The 25,625-nt window shown below is 42.1% G+C and overlaps 1 protein-coding gene across 2 annotated transcripts in view; it reads right to left on the reverse strand.

Moving 5' to 3' along the window:
• PIP4K2C (phosphatidylinositol-5-phosphate 4-kinase type 2 gamma) overlaps positions 1-25,625 on the reverse strand; it is a 52,490-nt gene that overhangs the window by 2,452 nt on the left and 24,413 nt on the right. For both annotated transcript variants that reach the window (XM_042452461.1, XM_042452462.1), the window contains exons 4-9: positions 24,722-24,865; positions 22,819-22,965; positions 15,845-15,883; positions 14,334-14,447; positions 5,767-6,016; positions 1,103-1,206 (exon numbers count right to left, since the gene is read on the reverse strand). In XM_042452461.1, the coding sequence (XP_042308395.1) occupies positions 1,103-1,206; positions 5,767-6,016; positions 14,334-14,447; positions 15,845-15,883; positions 22,819-22,965; positions 24,722-24,865 (798 nt within the window). The remainder of the gene's footprint in view (positions 1-1,102; positions 1,207-5,766; positions 6,017-14,333; positions 14,448-15,844; positions 15,884-22,818; positions 22,966-24,721; positions 24,866-25,625) is intronic.

Consider the following 25,625-nt stretch of genomic DNA (forward strand, 5'->3'; position numbering starts at 1 on the left):
AGAGGCGGGCAACTGTGACTCATCACGTTACTGGACTGCAATACCATTGGCCCTGGGCAGCATAGTCAATAGTGAATGATCATGGGAGTTGAAGTCCAAAAACACCTAGAGGGTCAACAGTAATACATCCATCATGTAGGGAAAATTACTATTGACTTTACACTGAAGGGAGTGATACAGCAGCAGTACTGGTCTGCAAAAGGCCTTGGCTGGATGGACCATTTTATGCACAAACATGTTCTCCAAAATAAAAGGACACAAGTGCCCAGCCCTGCATTCATTATATCTACTCCCCCAGGTAATGGCCCATGTGGCTTCAGAACAATACAAAACCCTAAGCCATTGATGGTACTAAAAATGTGTTTAATGAATCATTCAAAGGGGTTAGGCAACCAAGACGCCTTCTCTTCTCTGCCCCTACTCTTACCCCCTTTTTTGTCTCTAGGCAGTGGTTAGTCATCACAATGTATACTATGAAACAGCATAAGTCCTGAAAATTCTCATATGTATTTGCTTCAGGGCATTAGCACTATCCAGATTGCTAGCTGGCACCCACACCCATCGGGTGGAGAATGCATGGACCATCCAGGTATTATTGGATCATTATCTGTCTTCACCCTAAGCTGGCTAAGAGTGATGGGAGTTGTAGTCTAGCAATATTTGGAGGGCCACACATTTCTGACCCTTTTTCTGTAATTATCTTGTCCTGCTCTCTAAAGAGCAGAACAGGGTCTCCTGTCTTCCTGCCTAAAAATGAACTGGAAAGTTAGAGAGAGAGTACAGGGAGCAATCCACGAACAGGCTGCAGTTACATGTTGCCTGTTCAGATCAAACTGGCAGGACCACCATTTGACTGGCAGCTAAGGTCCATTCACTTATACCAATGGCTGCTTACTGTGTCTCCTACACTTGAGTGTGTGCATAATAAAAGGAAATGGATCTCTCAGAGCTAAGCAACAGCAGTTGCTATCAACAGCAGGAAAAGCTACAAAAGCAATTACTATAGGCAGAGGGAGGCACAGTTTAACTCCCAGTCATCTAAAGAGGAACAAGGCTCCATTTCTAGGCGGCCATTGTAAAAGAAGGTGCAGACCAAACTCACCCCATGCTTGACTGTCTTGGCTGCATGGGCAGCCTTCTTCTTGGCATCATACTGTGTGAGGATATCAATGAGGCCCATGAAATAAACCTCCTTCTGTGGACTATCTGGAACAGTAAAGAAAGAGTTGGTGAATGACGTAAGTAATGCTATCTTTTGGTACCAAGATGTACAGGCTGTTTCTGCACTGGATCCCATCACAGTATACCCTCGCAATCCTGTGATGCAGAATTATAGGGCTGGAGAAAGCCAAAATGCCAGGATGCTCTTCAACAGCATGGTTTCACAGCATAAAAACAAATAACTCAAAACGTTGGATTTTAAGCAGAAATTAAAAGGGCATAAAACAAGGTGAGTAATTATACATAATGTGGATAATACCAAATAAAAGTGAATGAAGTGACATAGCAGAAGGAAAAAAACAAAACCACAGGTATCATTAGCCAATCTAAACAAGGTGAGAAACAGAGAAAAGAATGCCTTGCAGACCATGTATGTATGTATCGCCAGACTGACTGATTTATAAATCTACAGCGCTATATTAATAAAGCATAATAATAATAATAATCCATGCGTATTTCCAATACAGTGGTACCCCGGGATACGAATGCGCCGGGTTACGAATTTTTCGGGATACGAAAAAATCCCATAGGGATTTATTGCTTCGGCTTACGAAGGTTTCTTCGGGTTACGAAAAAACCGCGGCGCTATTTTCCGCCACCGGAGGGCAGCAGAGAGCTATTTTTCCATTAGCGCCTATGGGAATTCGGCTTACGAAGGTATTTCGGGTTACGAAATTAACCGCGGAACGAATTAATTTCGTAACCCGGGGTACCACTGTACAGCCTCCATTTTAGAGACAAACAACCCAAAAGCAGCACACAGAAGATAGTGCAGATGTTAAAGTTCATCCCTGGCTATCAAACCCCAGTTTCCTCCAACAAACTGACACATTCTCATCAAGCTACATTTAGGGCTATGTATATTATGCCCCCACCTTCCCTCCAATAATCAAAATATTACACCAATATAACCCAACCCATATAAAAGGTTCTTGTGTCTAAGGTGTCAAAAATGGAAATTCTTTTATAGTCCAGGTTAAACCTGCTTAATATCCCAGATTCCACCAGAGGTAGCCCACTTTGTTACAGACTTTAAAGAAAAATAACGGCAAAAAAGGGGGATCCAAAGGCTGCTCAATTTTGTGCCAAGGGCTAGATAACCAATGCATGCATACACAAACAACAATTGTTTAGCTAAACATCTCCTCTAATTTCTGAGATTTTACTCCACAGCAAACTGCACACAATCTACAGTAGGTATCTGTAAATAGAAAGCAAGCCTTAGCTTTGACCAAGTGTAAATAGGGCACAGAGTAGAACAATAATACTGTCTCTGAGGAGATCAAGTGGATTAAATGTTTTGGATTAGAAATTCTGTAATTCCCTACCATTAATCATGGTGGGGGAAGCTTATGGGAGTTGTAGACCAAAGGTTTCATAGCCCCTTTCTACCTCATAGTGGGTTTCAGTCCTCTATAATAAATGGGTTCAGTAAGGTGCCACTTCTCATTGTTTTTGCTGTTGTAAATGAATATAGGTGTAAACCTGGTGGGATGAGTCTCATGATTGGAATGTGGAAATAGAGGGGTATAACCTTTTTAAGAGAAATAGGCCAAACAAGAAAGGAGGAGGAATAGCACTATATGTCAGAGATATTTACAACAGTGAAGAGATCCAGGACATCAATCCTGGAAGCCAGGTGGAGAGCATCTGGGTAAAAATTAAGGGGAGGGAAACAACAAGGATGTTACGGTGGGAGTCTACTACAGACCCCCAAGTCAGACTGAGGAATTGGATGATATCTTTCTAGAACAGATGACCACACAGTCAGAAAAGAGAGATGTAGTAGTGATGGGCGACTTCAACTATCCTGATATTTGTTGGAAGTCAAACTCAGCAAAATCCTCAAGGCCTAGCAAATTCCTCACTTGCCTGGAAGACAATTTCATGGTCCAAAAGGTGGAAGAGGCAACAAGGGGGTCAGCTATTTTAGATCTGATCCTAACCAACAAGGATGACTTGGTTAATGGGGTGCAAGTGGTGGGATCATTAGGTGGAAGTGACCATGTTCTCCTGGAGTTTGTAATACAGTGGAAAGGAGAAGCCAGGCATAGTCAGACACGCATCCTAGACTTTAGGAGAGCGGATTTCAGTAAACTTAGAGAAGTATTGAGGGCAATTCCATGGTCAGAAATACTAAAAGATAAAGGAGTTCAGGACGGATGGGAATTTCTCAAAAGGGAGATACTGAAGGCTCAATTTCAAACAGTTCCAATGAGAAAGAAAAACGGGAGGTGTCTCAAGAAACCAGGATGGATGACTAAGGAACTTTCAACCGAGCTAAGTTTGAAACGGAACATGTATAAGAAATGGAAAAAGGGGGAAATCACAAAAAAGGAATTCAAAGAAATAGCAGGCATGTGTAGGGATAAAGTCAGAAAAGCTAAAGCGCAGAATGAACTCAGGCTTGCTAGAGAGGTTAAGAACAATAAAAAGGGCTTTTTTGGATATGTCCGCAGCAAAAGGAAGAAGAAGGAAACGGTAGGGTCACTGCGTGGAGAAGATGGCAAAATGCTAACAGAAGACAGAGAAAAGGCAGAATTACTCAACACCTTCTTTGCCTCAGTCTTCTCAGAAAAGGCAAAGGGTGCTCAACCTGAGGATAATGGAGCAGAGGACAGAATAGGGGAATTTCAGTACAGAATAAGTAAAGAGATAGTAGAGGAACACCTTATTAATCTAAATGAATTTAAGTCTCCGGGACCAGATGAACTCCATCCAAGGGTATTAAAAGAACTGGCAAATGTAATATCGGAGCCATTGGCAATAATCTTTGAAAACTCCTGGAAAACAGGAGAGATCCCAGCAGACTGGCGGAGGGCAAACGTTGTCCCCATCTTCAAAAAGGGGAAAAAAGAGGATCCCAACAATTATCGTCCAGTTAGTCTGACATCAGTACAGTGGTGCCTCGGGTTACGAAAGTAATTCGTTCCGCGGCCGCTTTCGTAACCCAAAAAGCCTTCGTAAGCCGAATTGCCATAGGCGCTAATGGGGAAAAGCCGCGTTTCGTGCGAAAAAGCGCCGAAAAGCACCAAAAATTTTCTTCGTAACCCGAAAAAACATTCGTAACCCGGAACAATGATTTCCAATGGGATTTTTTCGTATCCCGAAAATTTCGTAACCTGGGTATTTCGTATCCCGAGGTACCACTGTACTAGGAAAGATTCTGGAGCAGATCATTAAACAGAGAGTCTGTGAACATCTAGAAGGCAATGCCATAATCACAAAATGTCAACATGGGTTTCAGAGAAACAAGTCATGCCAGACAAACCTGATCTCTTTCTTTGATAAAATTACCAGCTTGGTAGATGAAGGGAATGCTGTGGATATAGTATATCTTGATTTCAGTAAGGCCTTTGACAAAGTTCCCCATGACATTCTTGCAAACAAGCTTGTAAAATGTGGGCTAGACAAAGGAACTGTTACATGGATCTGTAATTGGTTGACCGGCCGAACCCAAAGGGTGCTCAACAATGGCTCCTTTTCATCTTGGAGAGAAGTGACCAGTGGGGTCCCACAGGGCTCTGTCCTGGGCCCAGTGCTATTCAACATCTTTATCAATGACCTGGATGACAGAATTGGAAGCATACTTATCAAATTTGCAGATGATACCAAATTAGGGGGAATAGCTAATACCCCAGAGGACAGGATCAAGATTCAAAATGACCTGAATAGACTAGAAAGCTGGGCCAAAGCTAACAAAATGAAATTCAACACGGAGAAATGTAAGGTATTGCACTTAGGGCGGAAAAATAAAATGCACAGATATAGGATGGGTGACACCTGGCTGAATGAAACTACGTGTGAAAGGGATCTAGGAGTCCAAGTAGACCACAAGTTGAACATGAGTGAACAGTGTGATGCGACAGCTAAAAAGGCCAATGCTATTTTAGGCTGCATCAATAGAAGTATAGTGTGTAGATCAAGAGAAGTAATAGTGCCACTGTATTCTGCTCTGGTCAGGCCCCACCTAGAATATTGTGTCCAGTTCTGGGCGCCACAATTCAGAAAGGACATTGAGAAACTGGAGCGTGTCCAAAGGAGGGCGACAAAAATGGTGAAAGGTCTGGAAACCATGCCCTATGAGGAACGACTCAGGGAGCTGGGGATGTTTAGCCTGGAGAAAAGAAGGTTAAGAGGTGATATGATAGCCCTGTTTAAATATTTGAAGGGATGTCATATTGAAGAGGGAGCAAGCTTGTTTTCTGCTGCTCCAGAGAACAGGACCCGGAACAATGGATGCAAGCTGCAGGAAAAGAGATTCCACCTGAACATTAGGAGGAACTTCCTGACAGTAAGGGCTGTTCGACAATGGAATGCACTCCTTCCTCGGAGGGTGATAGAGTCTCCTTCCTTGGAGGTCTTTAAACAGAGGCTGGATGGCCATCTGTCAGGGATGCTTTGATTTGAATTTCCTGCATGGCAGGGGGTTGGACTGGATGGCCCTAGTGGTCTCTTCCAACTCTATGATTCTATGATTCTATGATTCTATAGCTATCCCTCTGAAAATTCTCCTGGTGAAAGTTCCCTCTTACTCCAACTTACTTTCAGCACTCTTGATGGCATATACATCAATGTAGGGGTCGAAGTCGCCGGGTCCCAGGGGCTTGTGGGAATTGAGATAGCTGCCGATGCCCTCAGGGGACGTGCCATAGGAACCCACAGATACTGCAGGTTCACCTTCTCCATCATCCTCTTCCTCTTTCACTTCCTCATCATCATCTTGCTCAGCTCGCTGCACATCATGGATCCCCAGTAGCAGGCTATAGTCCATAATCTTTAGTTGTACTAAGAACTGAACATAAGGACAGAATTATCAATTGGTTGAGAATTCAACACTGGGCTTGCTTCCTAATTATTTATTACTGATAAATTCCTCTTCCCACACATAAAATGAAGCAAGTTATTTACTTGCTTTTAAAAAAAATCCATACCTTGTTGTTGTGTACCTTGAAGTTGCTTCTGATTTACAGCAACCCTAACGCAAACCTGTTAAACCTACCGTGGGGTTTTCTTGGCAAGTTCTGTTCAGAGGGACTTTGCCTTTGCCATCCTCTGAGGCAAAGAGAGTATGACTTGCCCAAGACCACCCTGTCTTGTCGGAATGGGAATTTGAACACTGATCTCCAGAGTCATAGCCCAAACCACTGCACAATGCTGGCTCTCCCACACCACCCTATCATCAATAGGAATGCCAGAGTAATAAGGTCTTCATGGGAAGGCTTTCTCTTGGTCTCACCACCATCACAGGTTCACTTGGTGAAAACACAAGAGATAGCCTTCTCAGTGGCTGCTCCCACCCTCTGGAACTCCCTCCTGTGGGAAGTGAGACTGGCTCCCCCCTTGTTCTCCTTTCACTGGCAGGCAAAAACTTTTTTCTTTAAGCAGGCTTTTTTAATCTAATTTCACCCAGGGGGGCTTCTTATTGGGGTGTCAGGTTTTGTTTTTTTCATATTTTAACTTATGATTTTATATATATTTTTAACAGTATGTTTTTAATGATTTTATATTTTTAACTTGTTATATTAATCTGGTGTTTTTAATTGTGTTTTTAAATTATACTGTTTTAAAGCACCTTTTGTGAGCCATCTTGGGTCCAATTTAGGAGAAAGGTGGTATATAAATAAATAAAATATGAAGGAAAAAAACTACTTTGAATTTCTCTGCAGAAAGCAAAGTTACCATATTCTGTCTCTAGATGTTTTACACTAAGTTTTACTTCAGACCAGCTAGAATGCTCAATATTCTATGATATGCAGTAAATTAAAGGATGCAGGCAATAGGACTCACTTCAGTAAAGTTGCAGCACTAAGCGTAAATTTTGTGAGATCATTACACTTCTATCTCTGGTCAGGGGAGACTCGCACATTGGAAAAGATTGTAACATAAATCCAGACTTAGGTCGAAAACACTGCAGAAATAATCCAGTTTGAGACCGCTTTAACTACCCTGGCTCAATGCTAGAGAATTCTAGGAACTGTAATTTTATGAGACATTTAGCCTTCTCTGCCAGAGAGCTCTGGTGCCACAATAAACTATAATTCCCAGGATTCCCTAGCATTGAGCCAGGGCAGTTAAAGCAGTCTCAAACTAGATTAATTCTGCAGAGTGTTTTGGACCTTAGTTACACTTAGAGCAGCCACACTAAAATCAGTGGACTTAAACTCATTACAAATTTAAGATCAACTGAGTTCAATGAGTCTATTTTATGACTGAAGTCTGCTCCAGCCCAAAGCCAGACAGTGTCTTCATGGAGATTTATTCCCCCTGCCCCCCTTTTAATACATAGCAAACTGCAATGTTACGTAGGGAAAACCTTCTCTATACTCAAATTTGACACCACATTAATATCTATGTGAATCAGTGACTTAAAAGAGCATGCAGAGCACTCCTAATTTTGGAAATGCACACAGGTTTACATACACGTGAGTACTAATAAGCCTGAGAGCTATCCCCACCACTCCTGGATGTATGGGGAACACTTTGTTCATGCTAAGTGATATTACTATTTCAGAGATATAAAGATTAATATTCAGTTAGCCCTGCCTCAAAGTAAGTCCTACTGATAGAATACTTCCATTTTAAATGTCGTTTTAACGTGGAGATGGGGAACCTGAGGCTATGCAGATGTCAAACTACAAGTCTCATTGTTCCTTATAGCTCTCTATGATAGCATGGGTTGATACGAGTCAAACACTACTTGGATATGTTCTCCAATCCTGCTTTTATGACTTACCCATGGCTACACAGTGAACTTTAAGGAGGAATTTGAATCTGCACAAAGCCACATTCAAACCTAATATGCTCTTTACTCCTGCATACTGCCCTTGACCTGCCCCTCCATTCCCAAGCATCAGAGTTAAGTCCTCTGCAATCCGTTCTTGCATGTGTCCCTTTTCCAGAGTCTGAAGTGAATCAGATTAACTTCCTACTCTGGACTGTGAAACTGTTATTCCACACATGGCACAGAATGAAATAGTAGATTCAAGTTTCTGAAAGAAGGGACTGCAGTTGGGAAGGAGAAGGAATTATGTTAAACTAAACACAAAGATCCCTCCATTGAGGAAAAGTTTAGTGCAGACTGCTTCTTGATGGACTTATTTATTATGTCAGATTACCACTTACATAGATATTTAACTTTTGTCACAAGGGCAATTCTAAAAAAATGGCACATCATCCCCTGATGCCTAAAGTAGTAAAACTGAAAATGCCACCAACTCATTCTGCACAACATACAGGACAACAACACTGAAAAAATAGGGAAACAGTCACCTTCCTTGTCCTAGGTATCCTTTATTACTTACTGCATAAGGATCTTGATCTCCAAAGCCTTTCAGTTAGAAACAGAAATTCCAAAATGCATGTTCACCATCACCAAACAGAGAGGTGTAATTATTCATCTTAAGGATTTATTATGGACTGGATAACTAATTAACAGAGAATAAAAGGATAGAGTACAGACATGCGCAGCTAGTGAAGCCATGCTAAGGTATGGTATAAAATGATCTTCTGCCTGGAAATTCATCTAATTATGATAGCAAGAACCAGAGGGCAGCATTTACTCTGGTTTCATCAAGAATGAATCATGCAGCCTTCCCATCTTTAGAAGTTTTAATCAGAAGGTGGCATTTGCTGGGAGTGGGGGGGGGGGTACCTCCTCTTGGCAGCTTGTTCCCATGATAAAGTGCCTTGGCTGTTCAAAGCTGTGTACCCTCATTTCTATCTGGAAAGCCTCCAGCTTTAACTCCCAGACCTGGGTTCTTGTTCTGATTCTGCTTTCTTGACTGGAGAACCTTTCATAATCAAGCACTCTGTTCCCCTTGCTAGGGAATCTGGCAAATCCACTACAACCTCTCTAAAATCACAAACACTCTGGCAGTTGCTAAAGTCATGTAATGCTGACAAGATTGACCTCAAGGGGTGGGGAGGCATTCCAAGCCCAGACACAAGAGATACATATCTGGCTAGCTTTGCTTTAGGATATGGATTGAAGTTCATATAAATGGGTGTTCTTGCTTTGTTGTGTGCTTTAAGTTGTTTCTCATTTATGGTGACCCTAAGGTGACCCTATCATAGGGTTTTCTTGGCAAGGTTTGTTCAAAGGAGGTTTGCCATTGCCTCCTGTGAGGTTGAGAGCATGCGACTTGTGCAAGTCACCCAGTGGGTTTATAGCCAAGGTGGGAATTGAATCCTGGTCTCTGAAGTCACACTCAAACGACTATCCCACGCTGGCCCCATTTTTCTTGCTTAACATGAGCCTAATAGTACTCTCACGCTCACCAAGTACAAAGTGAAAACCAACTTTTCTTGACTTACCAGGTGTTTTGGGGTTAGGGCTCCCATAATCACTGACAACTGGCCATACTACCTGGGGCTGAGTAGAGCTGTTTCCTGAGGTGGGTTAAGATATTCAGGCTGGAAAAGACTGATCTTAACCCACCTCAGGAAACATGTGATTCTCCTTTTCCGTTCCATTCTCAAGAGCATGGAAGGATAAAGGACTCCTCCCTACAGAAAAACATTAAGTACTAATAAACAATATTTGGCATTTAGACAGTGCTTTTCAGTGTTCAGAATAGCTTGCATAATTATCTGTGATCCTTCAATGCACGCTGCATATTAAGTCAGCATTCTCTCAATATTCAGAATACTGAAGAATACTGCCAGCCCTTAGGCAAGCCATTGGGGCCATCTGAGAGATTTTGAAGCGGGCTCCCTAGCTAACCACCAGGAAATAACAGCTACTCTTGCAATGTAGCTCTTAGAAGTTTGAATAAGGGCCAGGGAAACACAGGTCTGTCCTTGGGCATCAAGCATATATTTTTACATTGCGGACAGTCACACCTTACATGTTTGTTGTGATGATAAAAAGGGGGAAGAAAGAATTATGTTTGCCACATCCTGCTCTTCTTGCAGGGGAAGAACAAGATTCATTAAAAAAAAAAAAGAAATTTAGTACCAGTGGAACACGATGGTTAGTATAGACAGGGGACGAACTTTAAAAAATCTGGGCGCGTTACAGACCGCCCCTTAGGGGCGGCCTGTAGGCGCACCTTTCCCCGCCGGATCAGGGCCTCAGTGGCCAGAGCGGCAGCCGCTGAGTCCCGATCCGCCGCTTTCCGGACTGCGGGGAAGCGGCAAAAGGCCCCTTCCCCGCAGCCTGGAAAGGGGTGTCTGGGGTTAAGCTTTGGGCCGGTCGCCCCCACGGCGGCGGGGAAAGGAGAAAGGGGCTGTTTGGCCCTTTTCCTTGGTCCACTGGGCGCAGCCGTCTGAGCTCGCCCGCGGACCAACCAGGAGGAGCTCTGAAACGGATCCTTCCGGGGTCGCGGAAAGGGCGCCCTGCCGCAACCCCATATGTCACAACTGCGCCGCCTCGTTGGGGCGGCGCGGTCGTCACGTACGATGATGGCGGCCGTGTGGAACGGCTGCTGCCATTTTGTGCGCGCACAGCGTGCACTAGGATTAGGCCGGTGCAGAAGCACCGCCACGTCTAATCCTAGTACGCGCTCTGCGCGTACAGTCGGTCCTTCTTATACACAGATTTTTTATACACGGATTTAAGCATACACGGTTTGAAATGTTCCAAAAAAGTATAATTTACCTTGATTTTCCATTTTTTATTAGGGACACCATTTTGCTATGTCATATACTTAATGGGACTTGAGCATACACAGATTTTGTTATACACGGGGGATCTTGGAACCAAACCCCGGCGTATAACAGGATCCACTGTACTTTTAAGCCCGTATGTAACGGGCCATAGTTAGCAAGAATACTCACTAATATTTTTTAGCTCATTCTATGCCACAAAAGCAGGGAGAAAATTGTGTGTACTATTATCTGAAACTCCCTGAAGAATGAGACAAGATATAAATACATAAAATAAAGAATGAACATGCCATTATAAAACTAGGTTATTACTGCCACCCAAGATCATCAGACTAAAAGTTGGCTGGGAGAGCACCTAAGTACATTCGTGGCTGAAATAAGATGTGAACTGGATGTTCACACAGCCTCTGTCACGTCTGTCTCTGGAGAGCAGAGGGGAATTCTGGGGCAACCTCACCTTTTGTGAAAGAACATGAAAAGAAAAAGAAAGAAAGAAAAAAGACGCAGTACCCCTCACCCCCAAAAAAGCATTTATTCCAATCAGTCCCCTAAGAAGAAGCCCATGCTGCCCCCCCCATGTAAATACAATCAACCAGGCATGTTTGCACAGTCAGCTACTTAGAAGAGTATCTATGAACTGAGGAGAAGTTCAGACCAAATCCTTTTGGGAGCTATCACCAACCAGTTTTCATTTCTGCACATCATGTTAGGATTGCCTTCCTACATTGCAAGAAAAGCTTCAAGCTCTGAAAGATCCGAACATTCCTCTTTCCATCAACTCTCCTGGATTCAGGACAACAACATTATTGAAATTTGCAGACACACACAGATATCAACACCTGGAATGTTTTGGAAGAGATTTAGCTGATGCAGGCAAACGGGCTGCTTGGCTTATTGGGTTTGCAATTAGACTGCAAGCATCTGCAGCCATCCCCTCCCTCAGCATTCCATGCTATTAACAGTCATTAAGACTAATAGGGTGAATCTTGCATGGCAGAAGCATTTTCAATTCTGCAGATTCTGTCCCCAAGGAAATATAATAGCTGACGAGATACTGACTGTGAGCATTTTTCTAGGCTGAGAAGCTAGGAAAGCTAACCTCAGTTCTTGTCTCACTGTGGCAAATGCAATGGGCTGGGGTAGAAGCTGCAATCTAGAAAATATGAGCCTGTGGGCTCAGCCAGGTATCTACAGAAGCTCAGTTTTCTTTTGCAAGTCTATATTCCCATTGTAGACTCTGAACACAAGAGTTGCACAGCCACAATAGCAACTTTGACTAGAAACTAAAAAGAACAAGTGAAAAGCAAAATAGGAATAGACAGAGATATTATCTGAACATGGAAACTGGCATGGGCTTTAATTCCCATGGGATGCTCCAGCTTCCCCGCACTTGTTCCCTGCAAGCAAATTATCTCACCACTGATTTGAATCCTCATTTAACCTTCATTTCTGTCTCTCCCCTCAGGCTTCAGATGCACCATCTACTGTTTCTATCATTTAAAGCATTACTAGTACATTTATGCAATTGTAAGTTCACTTGTGACCTTCAGGTATTTTATTTTGTTTTTCAAGACAACAAGAATTTATTTATGTATTTATTTAGTTTAAAAGCTACTGCAGTGAGGGAGGTATGTGGTTTTTGGATGACACAGATGCCAACCCATTATCACTGTTAACTGGAGTGGGATCATACCACAAGATGTCCTACCTCAAACACAATCCTGGAAAGAAGATTATCTTCCCTCTCAAATTATTTATGCCTGTGTTCACCCTGATAGGAGTAGTGTCATCACAGGTGACAGTCTAAAGTAACCTCTTCAGACACTGTTGCCAAAGCCTTTGAAAACATTCTTAGCTAGATTTCAGTGTTCTGAGAACCCTCCAGAAGCAAGAGCATTTACCAGTCCAAAAGCACCTTTGCAAGCGATTCCTTTTGTCCCCTGCAAGCAGTACAGTGGTACCCCGGGATACGAATTGATCGCGTTACGAAATTTCTGGGGTACGAAAAAGTTAGCTTGGAAAAAACTGTTCCGGGTAACGAAAGATTTTTCGGGTTACGAAAATTTTTTTGGTGTGTTTCGGCGCTTTTTGGCACGAAATTTAAAAGCCGCGGCTTTCCAGCGCTAGCGGTTTCGGGTTGCGAAATCTTTCGGGTTACGAACGGCGCCGCGGAACGAATTAAATTCGTAACCCGGGGTACCACTGTACTTCTTTCAGGCATTTGGAAATCTAGGAGGGAAAGACACTGACTGTGGGAAATGCAAAGCATTCTTGGATTGTCTCTGCACAGTAGGATGATGCGAACTGTTGGGGCTGTGAGCCACTTGCTTGCCCAGAGAGTGTTGACAAAATGTCATACATACCATGTTCTAGACTCACTTGCACAGACTCTGGAAAACAAGTCTGCGTTCAGTGGTCCAAATCTGATCAAGAGCTCATGGGTGGCCAATTATAGTGTAGTTCCCCCCCTCAAAAGGCCAAAATAGCTACCCTTTAGACTTATATTAACTTCTCCATGAAACCCTTCAATATAGTCTGAGAATGACTTTCCCTTGCCTCTTCTCTCCCAAGCCATCATAGTAGCTGACTGACATGGTGACAACTAAACCATGATACACAATTTACTTCTGTCAAAGGACACTTCCTACCTATGGTGGCCCTATGACTGATGATTTCAAAGGGCAAGATCATCAAGTGAATAAAGTCATCCCAATTCCACCCTGAGGCAGCTTGATATGAGATGTTATCTAAAAAGCCAAACTGTGGAAGCTGAAGAAGCAAAAGGCTAAATTAGAAATGTAGCATTGTATAAAGACCAAGGCAGGATTGTAAAAGGACCAAGCATAAAGGCAAGATCGTATAAGAGCAAGGGTGGCAGGAGAAAGAAACAGCAATATGGAAATGTGCAGAGGAGACATCTCGAGTGAAGCTCATGTTGTGGAAACCATGGTAGTCTCATCTTTTCCTGAGCCAGCAAAGTAATGAGACATGCTCATGGCACAGCCCATCAACACAGTAATTTTAGCTCAGTTGCCAGAAGGGAAATATAGACATGGGAAGAAGCTCTTCCTATAGGTCCCAGGGTGTCCTCATATTATCCTAGTGACTCAAACTTGAGTAACTGTGTAGCTGTTCCCAAACCAATATGCCTGGCAGGGTGTAACTTGCTGGGCAGTTGCTGGGGTAAATAAGTTGCTGGGAAGAAAGGAATGACAGGACATGGACTTTTAGTCTTACCAAAATATATTTAAGCACAGCAATTAGGAATATGGGGATGGGTGGCTAACCTGTATCCCTTGACACCAGTTTGATAAAGCCCACTAATACTCAACTGATTTGGAGCTAGAATAGTTCCTTGAGTGCTCATAAAAGATCCTGTTTGAAAGTAAAGATAGTTCCTGCAAAAGTCCTTTAGCACCCACTGCTTATTTGATATCCATATTTACTAAGTACTACTACTTTCCTAGGCTATCATCAGGCTTAGGCATAGACATCCACAGTACCTCCACATCTCTCTTTAGTTTTTCCATGAATTCTCTCTTGGCCTCTTCACTGATGTACACTTTCTGGTTCATGTTTAGAAAGTCAATGTCTTTCAGGGTTGGTAGTTCTTTTCCCTAGAAAAAAGTGACCACATAATTTTACATGATGGGGGGCAGAAAAAGTGAATGGGAGCCAAATAAATCTTTATCAAATCACAACTCAGATGGCAGAATCAAAAGTAGCAAACAAGGAGTGACAAGATAGTTTTAAAATGAACATTCAAGGTTTCATATGAGCAACTTTGTTTTTATCATGTAAACTACCTGGAGGATTTGTAAACCACTGCAAGATCAAAGTAAAGTGGTTGCATATATGTATTTCAAATACTAAAACCACATTCTTTTCTCACAGGGAGCAGAGAGGTATTTAAAAAGTTATTCCTTTCCCAGAAGAGAACTGGCAATGTAATGTCCTTTACAACCTCTTTTGAGAGTATCTTGGAATTCTGTGCCCAGTGCTGTAGATTTTCTATGTTTCTATGGAATCACTGTACTGTATACATATACATGGAGTTAAGTCTCTAATCTTCTTTACAACAGGAAGCCTTATGCCAGTCAAAACCTGGAAGAGTTACTTTTTGGACTACAGCTTCAGAGTCACTCAGCCTATGGAGGCTGGTAAAAGACAGTCCCAAAAAGGTAATCTCTCTAGGCTTTGAGTCAGACCACTTTTCACCTACCTAACCTCGTATTGACTAATCTGGCTGATAGAGGCGCTTCAGAGTTTCAAGCAAAGGTCTTTCCTGTCATTCCATCTTGCTACTTTAAAAGAGAGCGGCAAAAGACTGAATTTGGGACAACGTGCAGCCAAAGTTTATGATTAAATTCTGCAATCCTAGAAAGCCCCATATTTATTCATATTTTAATCCTCCACCTCTTCCTTGACCTACTGTTTGGCTCCTTTAGCCAAAAGCCTCTAGAACTTCTTAGGCACAAACAAGAGAAACAGCCTCCTGGCAGAGGAGGGCAGTATGGCCAGGAGCTTTCCAACATCCTCTGAAGCCAATCACTGGCTGTTCCGCTTGGTGGGGTGGCGAACATTTGCCCAGCACTGATCAGCCTATAAACTGCCCTGTTGCATTTCCAGGGAACGGGCAAGGGGGGCACTGGATATTTTTATGCAGACCTGTAAAAAAGCAGGATCTAAACAAAATCTAAATCAGTATGATGTCTCAAAAGGCAAGACAAAAGCAAGATCTGATTTATTCAGCTTTGGATGTTGCCACTTACACTAGGTGTACAATGTCAGTGCATAGATGCCCTTCATAAAGAATTAAATTCTAAAAATACACATATACAAGAGTATGCAGGCACACAAGTAGGGCTTCTTAAATAATGTTCTTCTGTCTTTCTTTGCCAACAGGAAGCTGTACTGTCATCTTGGATTAAGCATCCAGTAAAAAGCTACAACCCATTGCAGGAACACAAAAAACAATATGTTTCATGGGTTATGGACCATAATCTCTCATTACCTTTTCTTTATCACTAGCTTCTCGAGATACCAGGGACCCCTAAAAAAGTAAATAGAAAAAGACAAGGTTCCAGTTAGGAAGTGTGGGACTAACTCACAAACATAAGATAGTTTCAGGGCAAGTTTCAAACCAATATATTCAATATAAGCATATGGCCATTGTGGGTCCAGGAAGGATGGCCAGGCTTTGCCCATAAAGCCATTTTCTCTCCCTCTAGCAGCTTCACCAAACCATAAATAAAGGGTGTTCTTTGTAAAAACATAAACATCAATTCAACTTGTCTAAAACTAAGGATGATCACAAATTAATGGAGGATGTAGTATGTAAGATAATATGTTCTCCGAAAGAGTACTACGATATGATATTGTACATGCTTATTAGATTTTGAATACCACAGCAGCAAAAGAGAGAGCAAGAGAAGAAAGAAAGAAAAAAGGAAATTCTTATATATTATAAACTTTTTTTCTGATCACATAAGGCATAGAAGGAATGACAACACTGTTTCTTTCTGCAAGCCTTCCACAAATTCTAGACAAAAATGTTCCCCATGGTCCCCACATAAGAGTAGGATAAAACTGGTAGAACAACTTTTTCCATCATCTGTTGTCCACAAGGGAAACAACTCACATTTCCAAGGCTTTTGGCATCTCTCCCACCCCAGACAGGCTGAGGGTACAATCTAAAATAAAAAGGCTGCAGTCCAAACATCAGTGCCAGCACACTGCATAATACATCTTTTTTACTGTTCTAATTATAGCTGTTATTAATTCTAACCATATGCAGTAAGACATTATTTTTTCACCACTGTACAGGAGGGGAGAGGAAGCTGTGGAAGTGGGTCTTGCCCCAGGCTATCTGAGGAAGTCTTAATCAGAACTGGAAATAGTTACTTTTTTTACTAAAACTCCTAGAATTCCTCAGACAAGAAGCTAACTTTCTCAAGCTCTGTTTTTGGGGAAGCCAAAATATGAACCTAGGTTTGATAGTTAAGTACCTCAAACTTTGTTTGGATAATAGTGCGGCTTTTCTTTCAAAAAAGGACTCTAGCTGTCAGGATGGGGACCATTTACTGGCAGTACCTAACATGCAACAGCTGTATTCCAGTGATTGGCTTGACATCAAGCATGATATCTCCTCCTTTTAAGTAGAAGCCTCTCAGCACAACCCCCTCAACCCATGGATAATAGTGATGCCCAAATGTCGAGGGAACCTGTCGGTGCCAACTTAGAAGCCTCCAACCCATCTACTCTTGACCTACTTCCTTCTGTTCTCTCACTCCAACCTAAAATATTCTCTATGGCTCTCATTTCTTTTTCCACCATACAGCACCTCTGCTCAATTCCATTTCCTTTAAATCGTGTTCACATACCATCCATAGTCTGACCTTATTCACCCTGCCAGTTTATCCTACCTTACTGTTGTTGTTGTTTTCCCCTTTTCAGGTGTGTTAAGATACCCCAAAACCCCAAACTCTGTCAAATTTTTCAAACCTCATAGTAATACAGAAACTTGTCATTGTCATAACATTGAAGTCTGTTTTGGAGTCTGTTTTTCCCCATTTCCTACACACACACACACAGAGTGCGCCTGTGTCATACTTGGGTGCACCTTACGCGGCTTCCACCATAGGCTGGAAGCCACATTGAAAAAATCCTGGCATGCCCTGGAAGAAGTAATGGGTATGTGTGCGCGCTGCACCATGGGCACAAGCCCCATTACTTCTAATGGGGCTCGTGCATATGCGTTTTTTCCCTTACGTGTTGGGGGGGAGTCCGGAACAGATCCCCCACATAAGGGAAGAACCCACTATATATATATATATATATATGGTCAACTAGGTAGAATTTAACATTTGTTTTTTTATTTTAGAGATCTCTTATAATCCAAGATCCTAACCCGTCTTTTTTTAGTTCATATATATCTCTATCTCTCTATATTTGGCATTAGTCCTACTGGCCTTTTCTTCAGAAGATTAGCCCTCTGAGTGGGTGCTGCATTGTTTCTGGGGTGTGTGTAGCACCTAGCTTGCTCTGAATAGCTGCTGAGTAGCCATAAAACCTTGGCATCAGAAATGGAAGTGACTCAATGGATTTAATCCAGCCCCCCCCCCCCAAGAATAACCTATTTCTAAAGCATTCCAGCATGTCTGCCTATCCCTCTTGAAAAGGTTACTGTCACAGAAATGAAAACTGTTCCATTCATATCCATCCAAACATACGGAGTTGCTCAATATATTCTACAACAGGGATGGGTAACATTTGAGTGGCCTGTAGGCTTTTGTCAGGGAAGCCCAAATTCTACATTAAAAATGGCAGAGGAGAAGATATAATTTTGAAAAATATGATGAGACTGTTAAAAGAAACCCATTTCAACTGCCCCTCCTCCTGGTAAGCTGACCCACTGTCTTTAATATTTAAAAGGATTACTATCAGAGTAAATGGCATGTTATGTACAATAAAGTGCATCATCACCCACCATGTTGATTAACACCATATCCACATTACATTAACACACTTCTTTGTAATATGCAACAGGAGCTCAGATTCTCCAGTTGAAGCTGCATTTTTTCCCCATGGCCTGCTTTGTGCCACAATTCCTCCCCTGTCTGCCAAAACACTTGCAAACTGAACAGGGACCTAGTTAACTCAGCTATAAAAGATCTATATAACCTTGCTGCAGGTTTGCTTTGGGTCAGCTGTAATGATGTGTAACCAGGTGAAGGCAGAGAGAGCAGCCATAATGCATCTTTTTTTCCCAGTTTAATTTTGAAACACATAAACACATTAGCTATTGACCTTGCATTTGAAAGCACTCATGTGTTGAATGAATTCCCTAAGAAGAAGGGCCAATGGATTTCAATAACAAGAGGAGGCAGCAATTTTTAAAGCCAATAATAGGCACTAGAAAGGAGGAACAGAGGAAGGAGGACAGGCATAGGCCTCTTATAATAGGTCCATATCACAGACTTATGCCTTCTGCAATCATCAGCCTAAAGTGCACATTTGAGCCATGTTTCTGCATGGTAACAATCTAAGATATGCAGATGACACCATAGTACTAGCAGAAAACCTCACAGACCTGGAACACCTACTAAGGAATATCAAAGAACTTTAAAGTGCAGAGGTAGGGTTAATGTTGAACATAAAGAAAACAAAAATAATTACCACAAAGGACCTTCACAAGTTCAACCTAGACAATGAAGAAATAGAAATAGTAAAAGAATTCCCATACTTGGGATCAAACATTGATAGAAATGGGGACTGCACTGAGGAAATCAGAAGAAGATTAAGAATGGGGAGGCTATGAAAGAACTAGCAAAGATCCTAAAATGCAAAGATATACAACTGAGCACAAAAGTTTGAATCATGTAAGCCACTGCATTCCCTATTACCATGTATGAATGTGAGAACTGGACAGTTAAGAAAGAAGATAGGAAGATTCATTTGTGATGTGGTGCTGGAGAAGAGTGCTGAGGATCCCATGAACAGCCAAAAGGACAAACAAATGGGTCTTAGAGCAGATCAAGCCGTAAACCTCCATGGATGCAAAGATGACCAAACTGTCATACTTTGGACACATCATGAGAAGGGAGGACTCATTGGAAAAGACAATAATGCTGGGAAAGGTGGGGGGGAAGTAGGACGAGAGGAAGGCCATGTGCTAGATGGATGGACTCTATTAAGGAGGTCACAGGTATAGGATTGCAGCAATTAAGCAGAGCAGTGGAGGACAGGGGGTCTTGGAGATGTCTCATCCATAGGGTCACCATGAGTCGAGATTGACTCGAGGGCAGTTAACAACAAAAACACAAGTACAACTGTACAGTAAGTTGACAGAGGAGGAAGGAGCCTCTGCTTCATGTAGCCTTTGGATCAGAACTGGAAACCCTTCTTTATGAGAACCAGTTCAACTTTAACTGACTTGAAAGAGATGGCTGGAGGAAGCTCAGACTCTCTGCTTGCCACTGACCAGACATTAATCTCTGATTTCAAAAGGCACAACCCTATCAGCAGAGAATGTGTGTGTGTGACAGAGAAAAACAGAAGAGAAGAGAGAGAGATTCTTGTTTGGAAAACACAGAACTATATATTACTATACATTATAAAAAGAGTCATCAAAGCACAAGTTTAAGAGCAACATACGCAAGAACAGTCCTTGCCCCAAGGAAATTATCATCTAAATTTAGACACCAAGGGTGGGTAGAAAGGAGGACAACAGAGGGAGGAAAGGAGAGGAAAGGAAGGATATACAAAAGAGGCAACGTTGCTACTCCAGTTACAACATGTTCAGACTAATCCCATACTCACATATCTAAGCCTCATAAAACTAAATATTCCTTCTGAGTGGAGATTTATAGGATTGTACAGGAGCAGATAAGCGTGGGAGGCCTGGGCAGAATCACATAGTATGGTCAGCCTTCACTTCCATTGGGGAGAAGGACCATGGGGATAAATTATAAGCCAACAGAATGTAGAACTGGAGTATAAGAAAGAGAGTCTGGATGCCCCTAGGGAAGAAAGTTTAGATACATGGGAGTGTGGGAGCAATCTTGAGAGAGCATTAAAATTTTCAGGCAGCTTAGGATGGTAATGCTGGAGGAACAAGCTATTTATTCATACAGCTGCCAACAACACCCCTTCAATACTATTTTTCAAACAACTTGCAAAATTGTTTTATTGAACAGCTTTATTGATGAAAGAAAGCACAAACTCAAGATAACTTAAGGCAGGGGTAGGCAACCTGTGGCCCGTGGGCCGGATGCAGCCCAGCGAGGCCTTGGGACCGGCCCCAGCCCGGTCCTGCCACTGATTGCCGCCGGGGCCTTTGGCGTCTCGCGCGAGGGGCATGGTGGGGCAATTGTCTATAGAAGCCTCAGAAACATGCATTTATCTTAACATTTTTTTAAAAAAATCAGCAAATTTTTTCGCTTGTCCTCATTTTTTAATTAAAAAATGCCCTCCCCATTTGAAAATTTTGTCCTACCATGTTAGTCGTTTGTCTCTTTTTTTTTTTTTTTTTTGGCCCCCCCCCCCCCCCCAGTTGTCTGTGGGACAGCAACCCGGCCCCCAGCTCAAAAGGGTTGCCTACCCCTGACTTAAGGTGAGCTTAAATAAGGTCACTTGTTAAGCACAGGACAGAACAAGATCTCTCTGCTTCTTCTAGGTGGTCTGCTTGCCATGGTTCAGTACAGTACATCTTCTGCCAAGTGAGAAGCAAAGTGGCTGCACCATGCAAGAAAAAGGCTTGCACATCTCTGAGCTGATTTATTTTATCTGGGCCAATGTCTTACATCATTCAAGCACAGTGGTTCCCAACCTGTTCTATGTCTCACACCCTTAAGACATATTTGATTAATATTTGCACCCTCTTCAAAATTACTATCACATTTGAAGTTTGGAAAGTGTGATTTCTAATTTTTGAACCACGTACAATACTGCAGGAGAACAATTTTTTAAAAGAGCTTTTAACTCAGTGCAGACAATGCAAATCTAAATTGAGAAATAATGTATACGTTTACCAATAAATTACTGGAAAGGTTTTTATTTTATATCAGCAATAATTTTAACTACATGTTAAATGATGGGATGTCTTTGGCACTTTTGTACTGTTGTGTTTTTGTTTTAAATGTTTGGCATATTTTAAAAGCTTTTTGTCATAGCCTTTGGCTAGTACTATAAATGATGGTTTGATTGAAAAAAATGAGAAATTAAATTCTAATTTAGTCAGAAAAATGTGAAGACTAAAGTCAATTGCAGACAAAAATTCAATGACTTCTTTGTTTCAGCTTTTCATCCTTGGTTTAAATGTGGAATTTTCTGGAAGATTGTGATCTGCAGGTCTGCCTGTGGTTTCAGGTAATTCCTAGATTTCATGTTGACTGAAAAAAGAGAACTGAATACAGATTTGCACAAGTATCTTTGTGATACTCCCTGAAATTCCATCTTGCACCCCTAGTTATGCCAGGTTGAGAACTCCTGCTCAAGCAATGGCTATCTTCTTCCTGCCATTGCAGGTAATCTAAACAGAAAGACAGGGAACCAAGGACCTTGAATGTGCAAAGCACGTGTTTGAACATGAAACTCCAGCTCCATGGATGTCACCTACCATACACCAGATGGGAGTGATGTTTGATTAAGTTTATTCTATAGAAAAAGTTCATCAAGTAAAGAAACAAAAGCAACCTCTGATAAATAGTTCTACATGATTTATCTTTCATTTTTACACCTGTTCTATGATTATTACTCCCATTTTACAGGTGAAGATACAAAAGAGAATGCTCGTTGCTGACAAGGTTTCTAAGAAGGAGAGTTTAAGAACAGCAATTCAGCATTTACAGCTTTCTGATCCCTCTCCCTCTTATAGTCCCCTCCTCTAGTTTTGTACCTTCCAGCCTCAAAAAAAGAAAGGGGGACTTCCAGATGAGTGTGGAAAGTAATATCAGAGATAGACTTGCCAAAAGAATTAAGCTGGCAACTTCAGGACACAGAAGAAAATATGGACTGAGTGAGAGAAATGTGTAAAAGCTCTGGGTCATATTGTCAGGATCTAAAAAAAATACACATAGGTTTCTGGAAACATGTTATACAAGAGGACTCATAACATGATCTGAGGCAGCTATATATTATCATTCCTTCCTGACTATGATACGCAGCATCTGTAGTTACTGCTGTTGTGTTAAAGTTGGTTGGTATGAACTACTAATTTATTTATTTTTTGCTTGTTACACATATACTGTCTTGATTGTTGTTTTTGTAAAATAAATAAAACATGAAATTAAAAAAAGATCCCACACTGCAGCCAAATGATCACTGCCAGACAGCACTGGTTTGGGATGGGATTTCAATTCAACATCTTTGGAGGGCACTAGCTGGCAGAAGGCTGACCTACATACATGGATGACCATAATGCAAGAGACTGCCTAATGAGACCAGAGACATGACACACATAGTAATTATCCTATCAATATCCATTACCTTCAGATCATACTTCCTGTGCACTGTAAGCCTGTGGCTGAACATGTTCCTCATGACCATCATGTAGCTCTCCTCATTGTCAACACTGAGTCGGTACATACCCAGGAACTGGGGCAAGAGTGTGCTCCCATGACACTTCACAATGTACTGGGAAAAGAAAATCACAACATGTGAGTTAGAAAATACAATTCATTATCTCTCAGGGAGCCCAACACTGAGAAACAAACAAAAGCTTTGGCAGGACTTATTTTATGGTAACTAGATGACTAGTGAAAATGCACGATGGCAGATCTGCAAACCCAAATCATGGTGCTGCAATCTAGCTCTTAAACTATAAGTTCTTCTGCCATTTGGTAACTAAGCTGGTTAAAGTATAAGCTATATTTCAGGAGTTCAGCAAATGGTATCTTGAAAATTTCAAGATGGGCTTATTGAAAGACAAGTTTCAAGGTCTCATGGTTATAACAAAATCTTGAAAAGATAGACTGTATCTTTGTGGACACCCTGAGCAAAATGGAATCTGTCAAGGCTTTTCTCTGGTGAGGAGTGAGAAAGACTTTGGTGCCCAATGCAGGTAGCAATCTCTCTCTTCTGACTACTTTTTGCCACCACTCCATTATTCAGATCTTCAGGTTCAATCGCCATTTCATTTGCCTCCATCCTTATTCTTGATCACAAAATCAGTACCTTTTTTGAGTGCCAAGTATTCCCAGCTGAATTTAAATGGCACTCTAGATCATCCATCATAATGGCTGCCTTAGAAGGACTAACACTCACACCCTTATGGGAGGCAATGAATCTGTTTCCATGCTGAATTTGGCGGGTTACAGACCGCCAAAAAATACGTATGGAATACGTATTAGGGTTAGGAAGGGGCGGTGCTTCCGCATCCCCTAACCCTAGTACGTATTCCATACGTACAACATGGCGGCGCCCCTTCCACATGGGGGCCGCCATGTTTACATATCGGACGCATAGCATCCAGACGTGTCGCGGCGCCTATGACGTCGTGAATGTGCCAGCGGTGCCTCGCGACGTCATAGAGGCGCCGCAAGAAGGAGCTCCATTTTGGAGCTCCTTTTTTGCACTGCGTGGGAGCCGCGCGGTGTGGCTGCTGCAGCTCCCTCACGGAGCAAGCGGCGGCGGCAGGAGACCGCTGCAAAGCGGCGGTCTGTAACCCGCCTTTGTCACCTATAATTCATCTTCAGCCTTGCTAATGTTAAGGACAGCCAGGTCTTTCTTTACTTCTTCTCAACACTCAAGTGGAGTGTTTGGTAGCTTGGACACAGGATCTGTTGCAGATTTGAACAGTTGCATAGTGCCCACATATGTGAGGTGCTTTACAAACAATGTTGTTGTTCTTCAGTAGTGGAATATGCAGCATTCTCTGCACGTCAGCCTTTTCATTCTACTTCTGAAAAACAAGTTTTGTGTCCCTGAGGCTGTGAAGAGAAGTCTGAAAAGATGCAGCAGTGCCTGCTCAAGTATCAAAAGTGAGAAACTAAGGACAACTCCCAGTGGTCAGGATGATAAAGCCTTTGGTGTTCTGTGTAGCTCTTTTTCCCCTTCCCATGGCTGTGCTAAAAATTGTACAGCCTGCAAACCTTGATTAATTTGCGTGTGGCTCTTTTGTTTTGTTTCTTTTTAATTTAGAGACTCTGATCCCAAGATAAAGTAGCATATGCACCTCCACCCCCTAGTAGCCAACTGCATGTCCCCAAAACCACTTTGGTACATTGCATGAGGTAAAGCTACTGAACAATGTGGGACAGAGCACAGGGGACTGTAGGAGGTAGAGAGATAGGAAACTTTACTTATCTCACCTTCCTTCAGTTAATTTACTGTAGGATCCAAGTCTATACTGCTACCTGGCTATAACCTCATGGAAGGAACCATGACTTACTTGGTGGTAATGGGACAGAAGGCTATGCATATCAGCCACATCTTCACTGGAAATCTCCTTGATGACCAATGTTCTATCGTAGGACATAAGAAAGCGTCCCCCACCCTCAGTCTCATAAGTGGGTGGACTTCGTGTCAACGAGACCTGGAAAATATCAAAGAATGTATCAAATGATGACCAGTCTGTGTTTACGATTCTGGTATGTTCCAGAATAGTTCCAGTTCCAAAAATAGCTGATGTTTTCACAAAAGGACCACAACCCTACAAAACAGAGATAACAGGCAAGAAAACTGGAATCCTGTAAGGGATTATGGGACCCAGTAGAAAAAGTCTTGCTGGCTACAGGTCCACAGAAAGCCACCTCCAGTAGCCTTACAAGGGAGCATAGCGATCCTGAGAAATTTCAGCACTGTGCCTTTTTCCCCACACCTCTCCTCAGCCATTTAGAGAACAATGATGGTATGTACTGCATATAACAATTTGACACATGGTGTCACCTTCAGCAGTTTTGGACTATAACTCCCATAGCCCCATCCAGTATTCCAACTGGTCAGTGGTGATGGTAACTGTAGTTCCAACAATAGCTGAAAGGACCTGGTTTGTGGAGGTCTCATCTATAACATTGGACGTATTTACTGCAAAACTATACTGAAGTTGTTTAAACATAAAAATACTTACTATATTTAAGTGCATTATATGCATACAATTCTCTATATGTCTTTTCAGAGGTAACTCACAGAATTCAATGGGACTGATCTCTAAGTAAGTATAAGGTGAGTCAAAAAGAATCGTGCAAAAGTAAAGTTGTTCTTATTCAGTTCTGCATCTTCTTTCTGAATCACCCTGTATATGTAGATTTGCTTCCATGTTGTGAGGGTGCTACTTCTCTAGTTACCTAGTAAAT

The sequence above is a fragment of the Sceloporus undulatus genome, chromosome 2 (assembly GCF_019175285.1).
Source record: "Sceloporus undulatus isolate JIND9_A2432 ecotype Alabama chromosome 2, SceUnd_v1.1, whole genome shotgun sequence".
NCBI classification, from domain to species: domain Eukaryota; kingdom Metazoa; phylum Chordata; class Lepidosauria; order Squamata; family Phrynosomatidae; genus Sceloporus; species Sceloporus undulatus.